At 54.4% G+C, this 19,575-nt stretch overlaps 9 protein-coding genes across 9 annotated transcripts; 3 read left to right on the top strand and 6 right to left on the bottom strand.

Annotated features, from left to right (window-relative positions):
* Nucleotides 1–82: 82 nt before the first annotated feature.
* On the top strand, nucleotides 83–886 carry AB675_8024 (uncharacterized protein; the record flags this gene model as incomplete). The annotated part of the gene is made up of 1 exon (XM_018148438.1): nucleotides 83–886. The coding sequence occupies one exon, from the start codon at nucleotides 83–85 to the stop codon at nucleotides 884–886; it is 804 nt and encodes a 267-aa protein (XP_018001037.1).
* Nucleotides 887–1,421: 535 nt separating this feature from the next.
* On the top strand, nucleotides 1,422–2,123 carry AB675_8023 (Haloacetate dehalogenase H-2; the record flags this gene model as incomplete). Its single annotated transcript, XM_018148437.1, has 1 exon — nucleotides 1,422–2,123. The coding sequence occupies one exon, from the start codon at nucleotides 1,422–1,424 to the stop codon at nucleotides 2,121–2,123; it is 702 nt and encodes a 233-aa protein (XP_018001083.1).
* Nucleotides 2,124–3,146: 1,023 nt separating this feature from the next.
* Nucleotides 3,147–3,926, bottom strand: AB675_8022 (Allergen Asp f 7; the record flags this gene model as incomplete). Its single annotated transcript, XM_018148436.1, has 1 exon — nucleotides 3,147–3,926. One exon carries the CDS (start codon nucleotides 3,924–3,926, stop codon nucleotides 3,147–3,149), a length of 780 nt encoding a protein of 259 aa, XP_018001136.1.
* Nucleotides 3,927–5,670: 1,744 nt separating this feature from the next.
* Nucleotides 5,671–6,311, bottom strand: AB675_8021 (uncharacterized protein; the record flags this gene model as incomplete). The annotated part of the gene is made up of 3 exons (XM_018148435.1): nucleotides 5,671–5,895; nucleotides 6,008–6,130; nucleotides 6,180–6,311. 3 exons carry the CDS (start codon nucleotides 6,309–6,311, stop codon nucleotides 5,671–5,673), a joined length of 480 nt encoding a protein of 159 aa, XP_018001175.1.
* A 333-nt stretch (nucleotides 6,312–6,644) lies between these two features.
* Nucleotides 6,645–9,653, bottom strand: AB675_8020 (L-fucose-proton symporter; the record flags this gene model as incomplete). Its single annotated transcript, XM_018148434.1, has 1 exon — nucleotides 6,645–9,653. The coding sequence occupies one exon, from the start codon at nucleotides 9,651–9,653 to the stop codon at nucleotides 6,645–6,647; it is 3,009 nt and encodes a 1,002-aa protein (XP_018001229.1).
* Nucleotides 9,654–10,404: 751 nt separating this feature from the next.
* AB675_8019 (uncharacterized protein) lies at nucleotides 10,405–13,462 on the bottom strand (the record flags this gene model as incomplete). The annotated part of the gene is made up of 3 exons (XM_018148432.1): nucleotides 10,405–11,148; nucleotides 11,217–12,647; nucleotides 12,701–13,462. 3 exons carry the CDS (start codon nucleotides 13,460–13,462, stop codon nucleotides 10,405–10,407), a joined length of 2,937 nt encoding a protein of 978 aa, XP_018001215.1.
* Nucleotides 13,463–14,097: 635 nt separating this feature from the next.
* On the top strand, nucleotides 14,098–15,381 carry AB675_8018 (putative dihydrofolate synthetase; the record flags this gene model as incomplete). The annotated part of the gene is made up of 1 exon (XM_018148431.1): nucleotides 14,098–15,381. One exon carries the CDS (start codon nucleotides 14,098–14,100, stop codon nucleotides 15,379–15,381), a length of 1,284 nt encoding a protein of 427 aa, XP_018001157.1.
* A 68-nt stretch (nucleotides 15,382–15,449) lies between these two features.
* AB675_8017 (uncharacterized protein) lies at nucleotides 15,450–16,304 on the bottom strand (the record flags this gene model as incomplete). Its single annotated transcript, XM_018148430.1, has 1 exon — nucleotides 15,450–16,304. The coding sequence occupies one exon, from the start codon at nucleotides 16,302–16,304 to the stop codon at nucleotides 15,450–15,452; it is 855 nt and encodes a 284-aa protein (XP_018001256.1).
* An 859-nt stretch (nucleotides 16,305–17,163) lies between these two features.
* Nucleotides 17,164–18,810, bottom strand: AB675_8016 (Thymus-specific serine protease; the record flags this gene model as incomplete). Its single annotated transcript, XM_018148429.1, has 2 exons — nucleotides 17,164–18,700; nucleotides 18,758–18,810. The coding sequence occupies 2 exons, from the start codon at nucleotides 18,808–18,810 to the stop codon at nucleotides 17,164–17,166; spliced, it is 1,590 nt and encodes a 529-aa protein (XP_018001023.1).
* Between the last annotated feature and the right edge of the window lie 765 nt (nucleotides 18,811–19,575).

The following is a 19,575-nucleotide window of genomic DNA, read 5'->3' as shown; positions in this document are numbered from 1 at the left end:
ATCGCCGCCCACCTCCGCCAGCGACGCGCGCAACCACCACCCTCGACGCTGCCTACATACCTAGCACCTGTACCAGCCCAGAATGTCCGCCTCACCACCTCCCACAGGGCCCTCCTCGACACACATCGACCGCCCGACAACGTGCCCCTTCCTCCTAAACTTCACCTACCGCACCTCCGCCTTCAACCCGCTCCCATCCTTCCCCATCCCCACACCACAGGACCCGAAACCGCGCCTGCCTCCACACGTCGAGATCTACACGTGGATGGACTGCACATTACGCGAACTTGCGCTGTTGTTGACGAGTGCGCTGCCGAGTTTGGTGCCGGAAGGACAGACGGCAGTGGGGACGAGGCTGGTGTTCAGGCTGGTGTACCCGGATATGCGTAGTGTGGGTGGGGGCGAGGGAAGAGGTGGGAGGTTGTGGGATGATGGTGGTGGGAGGGGGAGGTATACTACGCGAGAGATGGGGTCGGTAGTGATAAGTGCGCCGGCGAAGGGGAAAGAGGATCAGAATGGCCACACTGAGAATGGTACGGATGGTCTTGACTTGGGTGGAGAGGATGCAGACAAAACGCTTGAGGAAGCAAGGTTTGTGATCGGAGATTTTGTGGATGTCGCGGTGTTTCCCCCTTTGAGTGATGGGAGTGTGGTGAGCAGGGGTAGTGCGATGGAGCCTACATATGGTGGGCGGGGTGGCAGGGAGAATGGCTACAGTGCAAGAGGAGGTCCGGGACGTGGTGGTGGACTGCCAGGTGGCGGCTATGGGAGAGGAAGAGGCGATTTCGGTGCGCCGGTGCCGGCTGGGGAGTGGAGGAGAGGGGAACGGCTGCCGGTGAACGGGTCTGGGGGCGTTCGTGGTGGCAGGGGACGCTCAAGGTACTGAGGTTCTATGAGATGGCATCATGATCACGAAGGTAATCGCTCCTATTGGAATTCAGTCACCCACTTTTGCTCTGGTCGAAAGAATCAGCTCCGCCGCGAGTTGCAGGGAACTGGTTCTCAACAAATTGAACATAAGACCGGATTTCTTGTGTACTGTAGTGCTTCCGCTGATATTCGATATCGATCTCAAACGTACAAGCATCGTTCGAAACTTTAATATTCGAACATCAGGTGACACTCCACCATACTTCCACAGCATCATCTTACTGCCCGGAGGCTTATCGTGAAGCTCTCTTCCCACTTCGACAAACTCACCTCGAGCCTCACGTCAAGTTACCGCCTTCGCGGGTGCATTCGGATTCTTAGACTTGCGACAATCGTGGAGATGCTACGAACCCCGCCTAAACGTTGTGCCAGGATCGTATATATGCCAGTCAGTGCCACGAGCATCCCTCAGTCGACACAGCACAGGCGTCGGAAATAGCTACGCAAAAACAGATCACAAGAGCGGGACACCATTGACTTAACTTCTCACCATGACACAGCCCAGAGCCGTCATTTTTGACCTCCTGACTGGCTTGTTGGACAGTTGGGCCGTCTGGGACGCTGTCATCCCAGAATCTGAACGACACATCACAGACGGCACAACATGGCGCAAGCGCTACTTAGAGCTCGCGTTTGCATGTGGAAGCTACAAACCATACGAAAGTCTCGTCGAACAAGGCGCTACCGACGTCGGGCTCTCAAAGGCAGCCCCCGAGGCTCTATTCCAGCGTTATCTCGAAATCGAGCCCTGGCCAGAAGTACCAGAAGTCCTTGTTCAGTTGAAGAGGCAAGGTATGAAGCTAGGAGTTGCCACGAACATCTCGGATGAGCTCGGACGACGCGTCGTGAAGAACACGGAGAGGTTCGTGAGAGAGAAGACCGGATCCGAGGATTTCGCCTTTGATGCGGTCGTGACGGCAGAGGAAAGTGGCAACTACAAGCCCAAACCACAACCGTATAGGGACGTGCTCGAGAAGTTGGATCTGATCCCGGAGCAAGCCTTGTTTCTGGCTGGCAGCCCTACCGATATACAAGGAGCTGCCGGGGTTGGGATGAGGGTGTGCTGGAACAATCACATCGGACTGGTGAAGAAGCATGATGTTGAGCCTTTGCGGGAAGGCCGAGATCTTCGTGAAGCTTTGCAAGACTTCCTTGTCTCGTCGAGCTATGCTGCCCCCGAAAACCAAAGGTGACGGAAGTCTCAACCTGGGCCTGATGGGCTGTCAGCGCCTTCCCGAGCGCCAGGAACCAAGGATTGCCCACAGCAGCAGGAAAAGAACCACGCCGGCCATAGTCCTACTTCTCAGACCTACTTCGAAGGTAGCGACAAGCATCGTCGGTTATCTCAGCCTTACTCGCTCCTGCCGGACGACAGATAAGTTGGACTTTGTCGACCGGTCTGAGTTAAGCCTGAAGCTTGGCCCGGTCACGATCATGATACAACGCCTGGATGAAATATCGATGGCTAAGTGGACAGCCACCCCTGTCACCACACCTGAAGAGATTCGTTCGAGCAGAGGAATATCACTGAATGAAAGTGGTCATCCCGAGGACATAAAGACCATCAATTATGTCTGCAAATGTTTGAATTTGTATGTAAAAAGTATGCACCAACTTCCTATCCTCTCGCTCAGCATACAAGCCAAGGCTGCGTAATTGAACAGAGAGGACACGACTTCGCCCCACAACATTGACTGCATGGGAAGCATCTAGCTCTCCAATCATGTCTGTCAAGTCCAGAGGCAGCCAGGAGAGTATAGCATGTCTAGATATGTTCAAGATGCTGGGAGTTTTCCAAATATGGGTTCCCGTCCCAAGCCCGAAATGCCGCTACCGTGGCAATGGTGATACCGTGCAGTCTTCCACGTGTACCACGCTCACTCGCCCGCGGCAAGAAAGTCGCGAGCATGTGGGCGAAGCGGCTCGTGGGGTGCGGAGGAACAGATCAGTGACGGCGTCTCGTCAAGAGATGCGCTCCTTTCCTGTCCCTGTTGCGACTTTTCAATTTTCCAATCGTGCGCCTTTGCATGCGTGATTTTCCGGGTCCTTTGCGTGTCGTTACGTCGTTAAAAAAGAAGTGAAAAGTTTGGACGTGCTTTGCTTGAATTTCCTGGGGCGAGAAGCGAAGTCGTGAAGGAGAGTGGGTCGACCCAGATCGAGCACGATGGGATGTGTCATAGATGTTGTTCGCGCGACGGTACCGTCCCCGGACAAGCTCAGTTGAACCACCACTGCACGCCATGGACACGACCGTCGCCGTTGGGAGCGACAGCCTTGAACAGAGCGTCCGTCAGATCAATGGAGTCGCCCTCGCAACCCATACACTTGTCGCCGACAGTCGCTTGCACGATGGAGCCGTCGGTGGCTTTGATGCTGAGACTCTTGCCGCAGTAAGGGTTGCTGTTGGAGAGGGTGCCCATCAAGCCGTATGGCAGGGCAATTTGCATGTCACTGGCAGTGTTGACGTTCCAGCCACAAGCTCCGAGACCACCATCGTAGTGAGTCACGTCGCCTGTGCAGGCATTGCCCTGACCCTGGCAAGGGCCGCCGCTGACTTGTCCTGATGATTGTGAGACAGGAGCTGGAGAGGGAGCAGCTTGAGGGGCGCTGTATTGAGGGGTTGAGACAACTGGAGCGACCGGCGCAACAGGGGTAGTAGACTGACTTGGTTGAGCTGGTTGAGCCTCAGCAGCGAACGCGGCCGGCGCGTCTGTGGGTGCCGCTGGTGGAGGAGGCTGTGAAGACGAGGTCAATACAGGTTGAACAATTGGAGCTGGTGGGGTTGTAGTCGTGGTCGCGGCTGCAGGAGGTGGAGGCGGGGCCTGAGTACTGAGGGAAGCTGGGACCCATACAGTGGTTGTAGTATCCATTGTCACCCATACGGTCTCGGTAACGACGTTGGGCGCGGCATCTCTCCTTTCGACAGCGAGAGGGATGGCGGAGGCCGTAGAGGCCAGCGCGAAGGCGGCGACGAGCACTGACTTGAGAGGGGCCATCTCGGTAAGGGTGCTGGTGTCTGTTGGTATAGTTGGGAGTTCGTTCTGCCGTTCGGTGGTGTATGGTGTTGCGACGCAGCTTCTACCAGAGCGCGACGACCTTGTTCTTCCTCTCAAAGGCTGGAATTGGACCGGCAATGAGTGGACTGAAGGGCAAGTTGCTGAAGAGCAGTCTTGTTTGGGGGTGTCTCAAGAGAATGAATGGTCCTGAGGGCAAGGGAGAGGCGAGTCTCGACGTCTAGTCAAGAGACTGTCTGTTAAATGAAAGGTCTCAGTGAGATAAATCTGGCACAAAGAAGTGTGCTACTTGGGAGTCCGTGGGAAGGCCGGGATAAAGAATGAATGAATTGGTGGGACCGACTCAGCGGTCGCAACAAAGAACGAATGCTGCGGTCTGTAGAATACCGCCTGAGGGATGCAGAAGGGAGGGATGGAGAGAAAGCAGAACTGGATTTCTTGCGATTGCGCCCGATGAGCTGTTGGTCCGAGACCAGCGGGCTAGTCGTGTTGACAACGTGGGCCAGCAGGGATGCCACCATGCCGAAGAGAGGCTTACTCGAAGCCGAGAAACATCATTTGCTCGCGCTCTGCGCCTCTGATGGCCTCTAGGCTTGTCATGAGCCACACATGCTCCTACAGCCATCCTGGCGTGCTGTGCTCTGCGCTGGACGAGACCGCATGCCTGGTTACGTTTTTCGGCGGTGTTTACGACGCAGAATTTGACTCCAAGAACGTTGGCCCGCGATGAAACCCGGATGAACTTGCGTGGCAGACCCGGGAGCAGATCCCGAATGAAGCTTATTCACAAGCTCTAAGGCAGGATTGGCTCTTTCCCCTGAGCGTTCGGCACTCAAAAGTTCGCCTACCAGGGACATGTTGTGGGTGAACTTCGCGAGCAAGGATCGGCCGCAACTCGCTCCTTTCATCAGGCTGACTTCTTTCGTCTTTCTCACTGTGAAGTAAGGCAGGAACTCAGCGACAACAGACATTCTGGGAGTCGCTGAAGCCGATTGCCCGATGGGGTGCGTAAGCAACAATGGAAGGAGACGAAACTCCATTCCTCTCGACGTTCCTGCAGCTCCTGCAAGGGCAGGAATTTTCAGGCACGCTCGACTTCGTGTGCATACAGTACACACCCACAATTGTTGCAGGAAAACTCTGACGGCCCATATACAATGGCACATCGCGTGGCCGCCAATGCCCACGACACTTGACTGCAGTTTCTATACCACCCTCTCAGGGCCTTACTGGCCAATTGGATGAATAGCGGTCTGTACCTGCAGCTCCCACGAACGGGTAGCCAACCGATCCCAACGGCTTTGCCATGGCATTTACCCATGTACAATATGCAGATGCAGGCGCGATGCAACGCCGATATGCGGCACTTTTCCAAACTTTCGACAGTATACAGTGGCTGGGCTTTGCTGATTCGATCGCGACTGGCAAGAGGGTGCATAGCAGGTCTCCCAAGCATTGCAACTTGCAAAGCGTAGCTCAGAGCACGCTTGGACGGCCAACTCAAACACAGCATTTGTCTAGGCATTTCAGACCACGACTTGCTGGCTGGACCTCAGGCTCGAACCGGCGGGAGCCGAGTCCAAAGACATGGCAATTCAACGGATATTGTACGCCGTCACTTTCGGTGCAACTGACACCTGTCACTGTCACAGAGTCGGTCAGCGCCGCAACCGAGCTTCGTTGCAGGTAGGAGTTGGGGCAAGGCTCAGCAACCCGGCAGACATCCTCAATAAGTCTCCTCGCTGATCTCATGTGTTCCAGTATCGCCGCCAGCCTCGCCCCCACGGCCGTCGCTGCTGTTCCTGTCGCTACCATCACTATCGTTGCCGCCGTTGCATTCTGTCTGGGCTGCTCGCTCCCCTCTCCCCTGCGCTCTCTGTCTCTTCTGCCTCTCCTTGACTCGTTTGGGCTTCTTTGCACTCAATGGACCGTCCGCGTGTTTATTCTTCCACTAGTGCACCTTATATCAGCACGTGTCCAGCTCGCTTAATCACGGGACCGGACGCCTCTATCTTCAGCATTGCGTTTCATCGCGAAAGGCGCCCCATTTGGTACGAACTTACCATGCCGCCATATCTATAGTAAGGGTACTTGCCCTCCAGCCCCTTCGCATCCTCTACGCCGCCGGACACAGAGGTCCAGCACTTCCCAGGACAAACGAAGTGCCACTTGCCGGTGTCATCGACCTGAGTTGGTTATCATCCATCCTACTCATACTTCTCTGCTTTCTCCTACCTGGCAGCGCACGAGAACAGGTCGTGGAGTACTGCAGAGGGTGCATGGCTTGTCGTGGCTATTCAAATTTGGCGCGTTCCCGGCGTTGGTCGCTGCGGACGAGATGTCGGTGTTTTCGGTCGACGATGACATCCTGCCATGTAATGGGCAGGGCACTGCAAGTCACAATTTATTGAACGGGTCGTTCTCAAGCATTTTGTCGATGAGATCATCGGTATGTAAGTGGGGTATTCTGTGTTTCGCTTGACTTGACTTCCATGAGAAGCAATAGCACAAGGAGAAGTATCGTAGATTCGTTATATGAAGACGCAGTCGCTGGAACGCTATACAATCAACCGATAGGGTAAGAGTGAAGCAGCAAGCCCCCATAAGCTAGCGGGCTCCTTCAGCCTCGCTACAGTTCATGCTAGGACCACCCCCAAATGGTGCGGAGGCATGCATCCCTATACACAGTCCGTCCTCTCTTCATGTTCGCATGAAAGCATGGTAATCAATTACTTCCGAGTCGTCGTCGTCATCAGCATCGTTGAAGTTGGGCCGATGTCTAGTCGGTCCCCTCTCCGCTTGCTGACCGCGAGAAGCAAAGTCTTTGCTCTTCGAGCTTCCACTTCCACTGGCGGCTGTACTGCTCTCCGCGCTTTCCTCCTGGTGGCTCTCGGAGTACCGCCCGGTGGCGTCGCCGCTGAACGGCTTCAGGTCTCCGATATGCCCCTTCGGCGAGCTCATCTGGACGAACTCTTCGTGATTCCAGTTTGGACTAGACATAGTCAGTGGAGAGAGCGGCGGCTTGCCTCCCGCCATTTCAGTCGTCCCAGGCGCAAAGCTATTGCTGCTGTGCTCGACCTCCTCGGCTGCTCGCGACTTCTCCTTGTATTGCTTCTCCTTCCGATGTCGCGCTAAGATTCCACGAAGACCGAACTCGTTTGATTGCGTCGCCGTGGAGAAGGTACTATCGCTGCGCTCAACGATCTGCTTCCGCCTTTCCCGGCGTGCTGCACGTTTCTCGTGGACGGGATCAACCTGCTTGCGCGCCGCTGGGACAAGATTGAGGTAGATCGGGAAGAGCGCACCGAAGCAGGCGACGGCGAGCGGCACACAATATGAGTAGCGAACTCCACCAGCATTGGACGCTGCCCACTGAATGGGTGGGAATACGGCGCCTCCTGAGATGGCGGCTGTCATGAAGGCGGACCCTGTCTTAGTGTGTGTCCCCAGGCCGCGCATGCACATGGCGAAAATGATGGAGAAGGCGCCAGCCTCGAACAGTTCAGTGAGTTGGGCTACGGCCGCGGCGCCAGTGCCGGCCAAGCGCATCTGTAGAGCGTTTGTGAGAATCATGCCAAGCCACAAGCCCAGTAGGATCCAGCGAGGCTTGAACAGGTAGTTCAGAAAGGCTGCGAGGAAGCGGCCCACTGCGAAGACTGTATGGGCGACTGTCTGGAAGTCTGGAGGAGCCAGGCTTGCGTTGGGAAGAACACGCGAGTAGAGCGGTTGCAGCTCATTGCCGACAGCTTCTTGGAGTCCAACATAGCACCATTGGTTAAAGACTCCGAAGGCAAGGGTGACGTATATCACCTTATACGGGCCGACTTTGGTCGCGTAGACAGCTTCTCTCCGATCAGCTTGCTCAGCAAGCTCCTCGTCGCTGGCTTCGGGAAGTGGGATGTAGTAGAACGCGATCGCCAGTGCAAACACGAAGAGTGCGATACCCAGGTAGGCCCACTGCGTGTCCACGAGTGACGCTCCAGCCTGCGTTTGATCGAAAAGAGCCTTCCGCGCAAGCAGCGGAGAAACTACTGTGCCAATGGCTTGAAATGCCTGAGACAGATTTAGTCGCACTTCAGCGTACTCCAACGGCCCACAAAGCGCAATGTATGGATTCGCTGCAATCTCCAGACACGACAAGCCGAAACCGACGATGAAGTTCGATATGACAAACGCAACGTAGGAAGTGAGTACTGCTGACGGCCAGAAAACCAGGGTGCCGGCTCCATACACACAGAGTCCTGTCATCATCGCTGCTTTGAAGCCGTAGCGTTTCAGTATGAATCTTCCTAACGTCAACGGTCCCACCAGATATCCAGAAAAATATGCTGCATGCAATCCTAAGCCCTGCGCCGTTGATATCTTAACGACTCGCTGGAATTGCGCATTCAGCTGGTCGAGCAATCCGTACGCAAAGCCCCAAAGAAAGAAGATCACTGTCACTACCGCGATTGGCCAGCAGCTCTGCCGATTGTTCAGCTTCAACATATTTTTCGCGCCTGCCATTTTCACAAAACCGAAGTCGGACGCACTGGGAGCTGTACTTTTCCGTGTCAACGTGCGCGACATGGCAGAAGTGGACTTCCGAGTACCAGCCCTGTTCAGCTCGGGTGCGTCGTCATCTGGTCCGCTGAGCATATTGAGGAAGCCCATATTGTCGCCGTCATCGCTGCCAGCGTATTCTTTCACTGCAGGTTTACGGAAGGCTGCAGGGTTGTTGAGCATTGAGATGTCGCCGCCTTTCATCGGGGCCGCCATAGCCTTTGGCTGGCCTACATCGACGCTGTCGCGAGTGTCAAGTTGCGTATCCGGGTCGCCTGCGTCTTTGATGAATTGTGGAAGGAATCGCATAAATAGCGGTTTAAGTCCTGGCACGCAGGCGCAGAGTATGCCGAGATGGACCTCGACGGCGCTCCACATGAAGCTCAGACTGGCGTCCCAGGAGAAGTCGTTTCCGCCCTGCGTGCCAGACGTCGTTGAAGAACTGCTGTTCGTAACCGCTTCGTGTATCCTGTCAGATGCAGCATTCTGCAGATACGCCAGCCGGACGACATCAACAACCGCAACGAAAGCACCAAAGCTGAACGTGACAACCAGAATGATTTTCTGCTTCTTCGGTAAGCGCATACCTGTGAGGATCGGCATGGGAAGTAGCAGTATAGCAATGTCCGTGATGATGTTGACAGGTGCTGAGGAAAGATATAGCGTGACAATATCCGTACATCTAGCACCTTCGGCGACGGGATACCTGTAAGCAGCTGGAATTGGCCGACACTGGAATATTGCGAGAAACGTAAAGGCCGCTCCACCAATGTTGACCACTGCTAGAGTCAACCAGTTGCACCACTTGAACACCTTGTCGACATCCTTGCTCATAACCGCTAAGTAAAAGGCTAGAATTGACGTCTTCGTGAGCATCAGCGCCGGGTTGTACAAGATCGCAAAAGCATATTCGGCCTTCTTGAGAGCTGCAAAGCTCTCGTCCGAGATCTCATCACGGTGCGTACCCAGACCATAACGTACGCCGACGCATATTGAAGTTGAGAATGCGACGCCGACGAACCAGGCAGCGAGGATCCACCAGTCGTCGTTCTTGATACTCCGCACAAGATACGTTCTGGTGAATATTCGACCGGCGATGAAGACGGTTGAGAGGACGGTGAAAATGATCGTGACCGTCGAGGTTGCGACTCCTCTGCTCCCGGGCATGTTTTGCTGGATACAGGCGGGGTTTAGCCATGCGACGTCAGTGTCAGTGCTCGTGCAGTCGCGGCTCGAGTCTCGTCACGTTCTGTGATGCTGTCGCCCATATTCGAAACCGAACCAGGACTTACTGTGGCGCGATTTTTCCTGGTGGGATGGTCGCTCAACTGTGGGAGATGTTGTAAGAACAGAAGTCCAACACGAGTTGGCTTTCCCCCAGACTTTTTGCCAGTAGATCTCGCCGAGCTCGCTTCCACGAGCCCAAATCTGTGGTCGCGGAATTCCAACCGGCCTGTTGGGAGCCATCATAGGTGGTGAGGGCGGGGAACACTTCCAGGCGAAAGTTTGGGTGGCGGTAATCGGCACCATTCTGGCCATAGATCACGAGCGTCAGCAATGAATCTGCTAGCTCTTCCACGCCTGGGTGGGCATCTAGGGAGGATTGAGAGGTCGGCATTGGTGGAAGCCGTGTTGAAGTAAAAGTTGATTTCTACCGAGCCGCCAAATTTCCCCGCAACAGCGACCGCCTAGTGCGTCAGGTGCAGTCGCATTTGCTGCTTCCAGTTCTAGATTAATGAGTGTTTCGCACATGCGAGCAGTGATGATGTATCGTAATTGCATTCACAGGTAGTAAGACAGTATATACAGCAGCTACGACCTTGTCTACGTCGTCGAATCATGGCAAGCTCCAAGCAGTCGCTCAAATCTCCCGCTCTGTATCCAGACAACTCTGTACATCCGGAGGCCTGCCTGTACCTCAATCAACATCGCAACCCAAGACCTTTCCCTTGTCATGGGCGTCAGGCTCGTCAGCTTCTCGAACGCTTGACATTCGTTTAACCTCTTTCTCGCGGTCCTTCGCTTCCTCGTGGTCTATATCACTCTGATTGCTACTCAACAAGCTCAGCGCGTCAGCATTGACAACTCTCAGCTTCTCTTTCGGCATGGTGAACATGACCTGGACCACCCGATTCTGCACAGCGCTTTCAACGTCCCACTCCTCAGCATCGCCACTAGAATGTCGAAAGGCATTATTCGGCAACGGTTTTCGCCGGACTGTTCCCGTTGATTGTGATACGGATGCGTCGCCCCAATCTTGTGGTCCTTGTTTGCCTTTCCAGAATTCCTGACTCGGACTGAGCGGCCGCTTGGGTGATTCGTCACGATCGGTCTTCGTCGGACTCGTTTGGCCGCTCTTATTCTCAAATGCCGCAACACGGTCGTGTACGTTGACGCTTCCAGTGCCGGTTATAACTCGCTTTACACTACCCAACAGTCCCATGGCCATGGCGCCTGTCCTACTCGTCAGGCTGCTCGTTCGCGTGTACTTCACTTCTCGGGTTGCTTTCGTCGGAGACGTTTCTTCATCATCACCATATCCACGCGGGAATTGAGTATCGAGCTTTCCGAGTAGGGCATGCCTTTCTCCAGGCTGAATAGGGCCAAAAGATCTTCGCTCTGGCGACGACGAGAACGTGTCTGTCCGTTCTCGCATCTCTGGCTGTCGACTTGTCAGGAAATAGTCGCGCATAGACACGCTGCGCTTCGAAGCTTCTCTCGAGACGCTACATCAGCGCTGTCAGGCTGTGGCTGTCCTCTCAAACGACCCAGTGCAGCTGCGGCTGCTCCAGAGAATATGGCCTGACCTGCGCTTGCACTCCTTTGCGACTCTTTTCGCGACACTGTTCCTGCAGTAGATCGTTGGAATGACATCTGCGAGTATACACTCTGTTCAGACAGATTGCTGCCTGTGCGATCAGACTTCTCGGGTGAACCTCGACCAGATGGTAGGTTGCTGCCGTTGCTCTTCGATCGTGCGTGAGAAGGAGCATAGGCTTGCGAAAGATTCGAGTATGTCCTGTCGGTCTGGGCTTGACTTGGGTTGCGAGATAGCATGGACTCGGCGGCGGACTGCCAGTCCTCGACCCAACTCTGGACTTCCTTCTTTCTCTGTTCAGCTGCGTCATCGGCAGAATCGGCTGTCCGAGGAGGATCCTTGAAAGGGTCACTATATGCTGAGCTTCGATCAACGACTTGTTGCGGCGTCCGGACCTTGCGCAAGGAGCCACTTTGGCTGTTCTCCTCCTCTTCGTCTATCCTGAAGACCGAGCCAGGAGGACCTCCGGGCAGATAGCCGCCTTGTTGACCGAATTGAGGCCGTGCTTGTAAGTTCTTGCGAAGACCCCGCGTCGGGCTTGGGACGTCCATATGAGCGCCTGTTCTCTCTGCTTGTCGGATATCGTCGACATGATTGTTGTTCCAGGGCAAGGAGCGACTGACGCCCTGCATTGACTTCTCTTGCATATCAGCCCAGCTTGCCGAGCGACGTTCGGGAAATCTCTGGTCGACACCTCCATCCATTCCAGGATCGAACGACCTTTCAGCACCAAGTGCGAGCTCTCGCAACTCCTTCTCCCTCAAATAGCGCTCCCTGCGGATTCTCCGACTGTACCAGAACCATACGGACACAATGATCGCAATCGCCGCGAAGCTCAATCCTACACCAGCACCAATGCCGACCTTTTCCGACTTGTTCAGGCCACTGGAAGCTGAATTATTGCTGTCCACGCTCGGGCCGGACGCTGAGCTTGGATAAGTGTAAGACGTGCTCCATTCCATAGAGGTGGTGTTCAGGAAGTGGTAGTTGCTGCTGCTTTGTCTTTTGGCCTTCGAGGCGCCGCTGCCAATGCCGAATCCACCAGCTACCATCATTACGCCACCTTGTAAGAGAGTGGCTCCGTGGCCATAAATCCCAGAAGTGGCGCTGAAAGGGCTTTTCGTTGTGGGAACCGACCATTGCAAGTCGCCCCGGCCGCCATAATCCTCGCCCACATTCAAGACGGCGACCTGTGGCTGAGCAGGAGTATTGGTGTCCCCTACCCAACCGCCAACAACGACAATCTGCGTTCCATCTTGAGTCAAAACCGCAGTGTGGCCGGATCTTGGCTCGACGGTTACGCTGTCTCTTCGCACTAGCTCAGTGTTGTCGTTTTCTTGCGGCTGAGCAACAGGCAGAAAAGCCCACGAGCCTGCGGCAATGAAAACATTGCGACCTGTGACATGTTGATGAAGGCATTCTGGGTATGACCACCGATGAGCACAAAATTTTGTTGTTGCGATGCTGGTCCGGAACCTGAGAATGCTGCTGCAAGCGGTGTCATGGTCAGGCCCGCTTCCGGTATAGGAGGTGCCCTTAAACCGGCGGCCGCCATGCTGTATGGTGACAACGGATCAGTCGACGTAGCGGGCGAGAGTGCTAGCATCTGCGAGGAATAGTTGGCATCGGCGATCCAGTCGCTCGCAGTCGACGAAGCGCTGGAGGGACACATGCCCCCAAAGGCGTATAATGTTGGGACGACATCGTCGTCAGAAGCAGGAAAAGCGACTCCTGCGGACAGGTAGTTCGGTTTGAGGTTGTACCCATTTACAGAAAGCTTCAGCTTTGTCCATGTCCCATTGATGCCACCTGACGAGGCTGCGAAACGCCACAGCTCCGGCGCACCGCCATTTGTATCGCAGTCTCCCGTCAGCACTGTGATGCCCTGGTCGTCGACAAGGGGAATATATGGCTTTGATTCGGAGCTCGACAGGAACGGTAGCGTCGTGAAAAGTGTGTTCGATTGCGAATTTGCGGCGATACTGCCAGAAGCATTGAATACCCCTAGCGACGCCTGAGAACCAGAGCCCGGGTCCAATACATACGTGATTGAGCCGTTGCCTGCCGTGAGGAGTGTCGTCGCGCTGTACGGGAATTGAGCGCTCAATACTGGCGTCGCCACAGCCAGAAGAGACGCAAGGTTGCAGTGTGGTCTCATCGCTCGGCGTCTCGAGTGACCATCATCTCACAATTTCAAATATGACCGGCGTCGGGTGCGGGTCGTCCTGCGACCGTCCGAGTCTGTCTCGGAATCGAAATGAATTATCTTGTCCCTCCTAGTCTTGTAGTGTTATATATCCATGATGGTGTGTAGAGAGCCGTTGTTTAACAGGGAAGGTTGCTTATGCGAGCGCTGCGAGATCTTCTACTCAGGTGGCTATCGAGGTGGCAGGTTTTCTGCAGGTGTAAACATGCAGTGAGATAGAGCGGTGCTGCCGCGTCCAGCCACAGTGACTGATGCTTTTGCAGCAACCGAGCCTATAAACTCTGATAGACGCGCATGTGCACGATAGCGTGCGGTTGGACGAATAATTGCAAGGACTGCGAAGCCCTCTGGCCCTCCATCATGGATAGTCATGGTACTGAGCCGCGTCTTCACGTAAGGCGTCGCGGTTGCTAGGCAACGCCTGACAGCCGCAGCCGGGGACAAGGCGATTGGCGAATCGAAAAAATCTCAGGGTAAAATGCTAGGCCGAGCACGGCTAGGCCCACCATTGAACAAGATCTCACTCATTTCCTGCAAGTCCACGACCACCAGTTTCATCCGATGCTCACCTCGGCAACAATGTCTTCATGGACTTGCAACTGCATCGGATAACGAGGCTGGTCCGTGACTATCATGCAATTCTTCCCTGGAAGGCCATACACATAGCCGGTACCAACGGCAAAGGCACTACCGCTGCTTTTCTCTCGGCATTCCTGCATGGCAAGGGTATCAATGTCGGGCGATTCAATTCACCCCATCTCAAGTATCGCCATGACTGCATCGTTCTTAATGAGCAGACCGTGGACAAAGACCACTTCTTAGAAGTAGAGAAATTGGTCAAGCGCCGAGATGCCGACGGAAAGATCGGTGCAACCTCTTTCGAGCTGCTCACGGCAACCGCTTTCGAGATCTTTGCTCAGCGGAAGGTGCAAGTCGCTGTAGTCGAATGTGGTCTCGGCGGAAGGCTCGACGCGACAAACATTTTGACTCCTGAAGAAGTTCTCTGTAGCGCAATAACTCGGATTTCGCTTGATCATCAAGACATGCTGGGTAATACGCTGGAGAAAATCGCCGCTGAAAAGGCTGGCATCACCAAAAAGGGCGTACCGCTGGTAGTCGACCGCAACAATCATCAATCTGTACGAGACGTTCTGAAGGCCGCTGCGGCTTCTAACGGCTCGCCTTACCACGCGAGCGACGAGCATGTTTCTATCCTCGGCAAAGAGGACTTCCCAGAAGGAATTTCCTCCCAGGAAAATCTTGCCACAGCAACAAAAGTCTACGAGATCGTGGGGAAAGAGCTAGATCTCGAGCCTCTTAACTTGAAAGACCTGCGGCGAGCAATTGCGACCGTGAAGAGAAACTGGCAGGGGCGACTCCAGTGGGTAGACCTGGCAGTCCTGTCGGACGAGTACAAGGAACCGAGGCTCTGTCTCGTCGACGGAGCACACAATCGAGAAGGTGCTGCGCGTCTTCGCGAGTTTCTCGATCGTCTGCCCTCACGTCAACCTAGCCCGGCGACCTGGATACTAGGCATGAGCTCTGGTAAGGACGTAAGAGAAATAATGACGGAGCTTGTCCGGGAAAATGATCGCGTGGTTGTGTGCGCATTCGATCCGGTCGACGGCATGCCTTGGGTAAAGCCATACGGCGTCCAAGACCTGGAGAGCGTAGCCACGCCCCTGACCTCAAAGCCTGTCATCGCCATGGTGAGGCCAGTGGATGCCATTCGTGCCGCGCTGGCTGCGACGACGCCTGACGAGCTCGTTGTGATCGCAGGTAGCCTGTATCTCGTGGGTCACGTTCTACGAGACGTCGATGCTGCTGCTGCTGCTGCTGCTGGCTCAGTCGAAGTGCCCCAGACCTTGTAGAGCATGTATTCGTCAATGTTCAAAAGGACTTGTCTATGTCTATGCCCAAGAGACACTCGCACTGTATGTCAAACCCCATTGCTCGCCCGTGCCTCTCTCACCATGATCACCAACACATACCATCCCTCACCCTCACCTTCCTTTCCCTTGCCGTCCCCTCTCCAATCTTCTCCCTTGTCTTGCCCATTCTCCCACCTGCCCAGATCAACCCAAATCTTCTCCTTCTCCATGAAACCCAGCTTCTCATACAAGCCCCTGCCTTCCTGCGTCGCCTCCAACCATACCGGTATTCCCTTCTGGTCTGCAACTTTACATACCTCATCCTCCATCAACAGCTTCCCCACTCCTTGCCGCTGCCAGCTAGGATCCGTACCTAATATATCCACGAATATATAATCTTGCAGCTCTTTGTCGTATTTCTGGCGTACGGCCAGTAGCTTCGGCCATAAGTGTTCCACTAGCGCCGTGTGCGTGCCCTCGGGCCAGACGCGTTTCTCCTCCAGTTTTGGTACCTCAGCAGGCGGAGGGCCAGGGACGCCAACGGGCTCTTCTTGACCTTGACCTTCCCCATTCGCGACCTGCTTGCCAGCCGTTGCGTTACCCCGCCGACCCTCCTTGACAAGATACTTCACAAAGCCAACAACGTTCCACTCCTCTCCCACCTCTGGGTCATGGCAGCCCACGCACGTCGTGATCTGGTACTCGGGATCATCCAATAATGCTTTCCGATTGCGCTGCAGATTGGCCTCGATGATGCCGGGATGAGTGGACTTTGGTCCGGGGTAGAGCGTCTGGTGGAGCTTGGTACAGAGGAGGGCGTAGAAGTGGATGGTACTGATGGCCGGCAGGAGGTACACGTCGGATTCGTGATTTGTGGCTTCTGAGGGCGGGATTTTGGAGACCGGGTTGAGGTGGATCGGCATGATGGCGTACAGTGATAGCTGTGGTGTTGTTCGCAGGGTTCGTGAAGGACGCTGAACGTGGTTGTGCTGGATCGTTGCCGCTCTCCTACAAATGACGGTGTTGCAGTGCGCTTCGGGCTGTAATTTCTTCTCTGTGGTTCCCTTTCGGAATCGATACGCTTGACTTGTGTGGTTCTGTCTCTGACAGGATCAGGCACTGAGATGTGAGCAAGAAACTCTGGCGTAGGTTTTCAGGAGTGTAAATATATTCATGAGTTCGTAACTAGCCTCGGCTTCTAGAATCTTGCGAGACTTCGGACTAGGCACCCCTGAGATCTCAGTATCAACTCGGCGATATGAAAACGCTGCAATCTAAGCCGGAGAATCATGCTCCCATGTCGCAATGTATGCACCGAAGCCTCTGCCTGGAACAAAAGGTCGTGCTGGTTCGGTCCCCATGACGTATCATCTCGGAGATCATCAAGGAACTCGTGGGATTTGGGGGTTAGGCTCGCTTTTATACGGAAGGGCCAGCCCTGGCACCCGTCGATCAGGGCAAATCCGTTGAACGAAAGTGCCTAGCTCAAGCCGGATGACTCGACCACGTCGGGTTTATTCAAGGCAACTACATTCATCCCAGCTTCCTCGCTGTGACCTGCTAGAACGGCTCAGTCTGACGAAATAGGCAGCAGTGAGGTCAAGAGCTATCGGATAGTCTGCTCGTTTGCTAGGGCGGCCTTTGCACTTCATCTGAATATCTGCTAAGAGGTCGGTGCATTTCTACAACTGTTTCAGTCTTTTCATGGCCGACACGGTATTCTATTAAAGTCTTGCTCCATCGATCTAAAACGACTTGATTTGGTCTCAGGCCAAAGGTGGCTTACAGCAGCGCGACAGCAGTGAGAAGGGCGCCGAAGACGATCACAGCCGTGCTGTAGGAAACCGCTGAAGCGGCGCCAGTGTACGGAGTAGTCTGGGCCGGCGTCGAGGAATTGCTGGACGCCCATTCCTGGAGCCACGCCTGCACGACCTGTGCGAGCTCTGCCTGAGCACTTGCAACCGCTGGAGGCGGCAGTTCTGGTGTCGTCTCATTTGGGAATAGTCCATTCTCATCCCAATGATGTACCGCACCTTCGATCAATATCAGAGGCTGGCTAACCGTGCTGGTCTCGTTCAACCTATCCGGAACATCAAGAGCCAGAGGGGAGGCAGCACGCCAAGGATCCGCCGAGCCACCAACTATTGCAAGTCGTGGATAACTGATGTTGAAGCCGCCATACTGATTGATCTCCTCGACTTTGGCTGGTGTCGTCAAGTTGAATGCATACCGACAGATCGAAGTGAGGTATTCGAGATCAAGCACTCGCGGAATGAGGGGCAATTGGTCCGCAGGAACTCCAGAGCCCGTTTGAATGTAGCCCCATTGAGTGCAATACTGATATGCCCAGGACAAGTTGCCTTGGTTGTCAATGCTCTTGTCTGTGTACATCGGCTGGGATGCGTTGTCGTTGGCAAAGCACTCGTTCTGTGTGAGTTCGCAGCTCGATACTTCGGTGAAATTCGTATACCCAATCAAATTCAGCATTATTGGCGTTAGGGTCTCGCTTTCATTGCCCCATCCGCCGGCCTCGATCAGCGCAGATGCATTTGATGCCAGATCAGTCGTATCGAACCATTGAAGTGTGGTATTGGTGATGTTGCCGCAGTACTCGTAAAAGCTGGGATCGCCCACTTCTGGATCCCAGTTACGGCCTTGCCAGCTTTGTATACCGAAAGAGATCACGTTGGCGACATCGACAGGGTTGGAGACCTCTCCGAGACCAAAAGCGTTCTTCAGATCGTCAATAGTCTGCGAGTCGTTCTTCATTATAATGTTATCGATGATGTTCATGAGGACCTGCTGGTTGCGCACGCAGTCGGCAGGGGCATTGAGTCGAATCGCCTCATAGTACTCCCAAAAGTCCCAGATGGCCTCGGTGACACCAGATGAGCTTATGGCGCCCCAAGTGAACTCGGGGTAGATGGTTCGCATGAACGCGACGAAGGCGCCCGCATATGACCCACCATAAGTGATATAGGGCGTGTTTGGTGCGGTCAAGTTCTGATCTTCGAATCCTGGGAACACTACGTTCTGTTGAAAATATGCTTGATCTGCCATAGCTTGTTGCGTAGTCAAAAAGCGAAGACTCTCAGTCTCGAGGTTGTCGACCGGGAAGCTCGTGCCATAGTAGCGATGCTCAAGAATGACGCCCATGCCACCTGTTGCCTTGGCCAGTTGGTAGACAATGCCTTTCTGCAGATATGGCAGTCGACCAGTCACGGATGTCTCGCCACTTTGTAACAGAATTACAGGTCCGCCAGGTTTGTAGTAGGTCGGGTCGAAGTAGTACCGTAGGTTGAAGGTTCCATTGGAATGACTGATTCACCTGTCAGAATGCACGTGTAGCGGGAAGAACCAGAACCAGGAGACCGACGTCTCGCCCGATTCGGGTTTATGCGAATACGTACGGTTCATATCTCGACTCATTGTGAAAGTGATCCACTGGTACAGATAAATTGTAGGCTGTATATAGCTCTTCTGGGTCTACAGCTTGCCTTTTCGTCAGCGGAACTGGACCTGGAAAATGACTGACCAACTGTTAGCGATGTCGCGTGCCATGGTTAAGTGTTGAAATACCTCGCCGCAGCTAGCTGGACAACACATAGGGACCACAATAACGGATGCGCCAACATTGCGGCCGCTTCTTCACGTACAAGGTCTTAAGAATGTCTGGTTGAAGCCTGCCCACAGGCGAAGCACATGTTGATAAATCATTTCGAGCTGCGCGGGTGTCCCGTGAACTCAGCATCAATGACGCCGTTAATTCACTGCGTACCTTGCGTTGCGAGTTGCAATGCTAGCATCGACTAAGAACTGAAAGGGAAGGTAGCAGCACAATGCTCGAGCTACCTCTGCATTAAGGTAAACTCAAATGGCGTCGGTTGGTGAAGCTTCGAAGAGCTTGTGTTCGGGGTTCATGTCATTCGTTCGCCTCTCAAATGCTTGTGGAGTCTCTGGCCATACTGGCCAGGACCCTGACAGATACGGGCCACCCATGTATTGCTACAGGTTCGCGAGAGTCAACAAGACAGCCAATGGCGAATATGCGGAAAAAGATACTGCGCATCACAATTGGTCCGAAGACTTTGCCCATCCGAGGCTCGAATGCTACAGGACTAACGGCAAAAAGGTGACATCCAAGGTATCGCTTGCCAACGCTTCATGCTTGAGATAGCCAGGTCCGTCCTTTTG

Source organism: Cyphellophora attinorum (genome assembly GCF_001299255.1).
Source record: "Cyphellophora attinorum strain CBS 131958 chromosome Unknown Contig10, whole genome shotgun sequence".
Classification (NCBI taxonomy): Eukaryota; Fungi; Ascomycota; class Eurotiomycetes; order Chaetothyriales; family Cyphellophoraceae; genus Cyphellophora; species Cyphellophora attinorum.
This window is presented reverse-complemented; position numbering and strand designations above follow the sequence as displayed.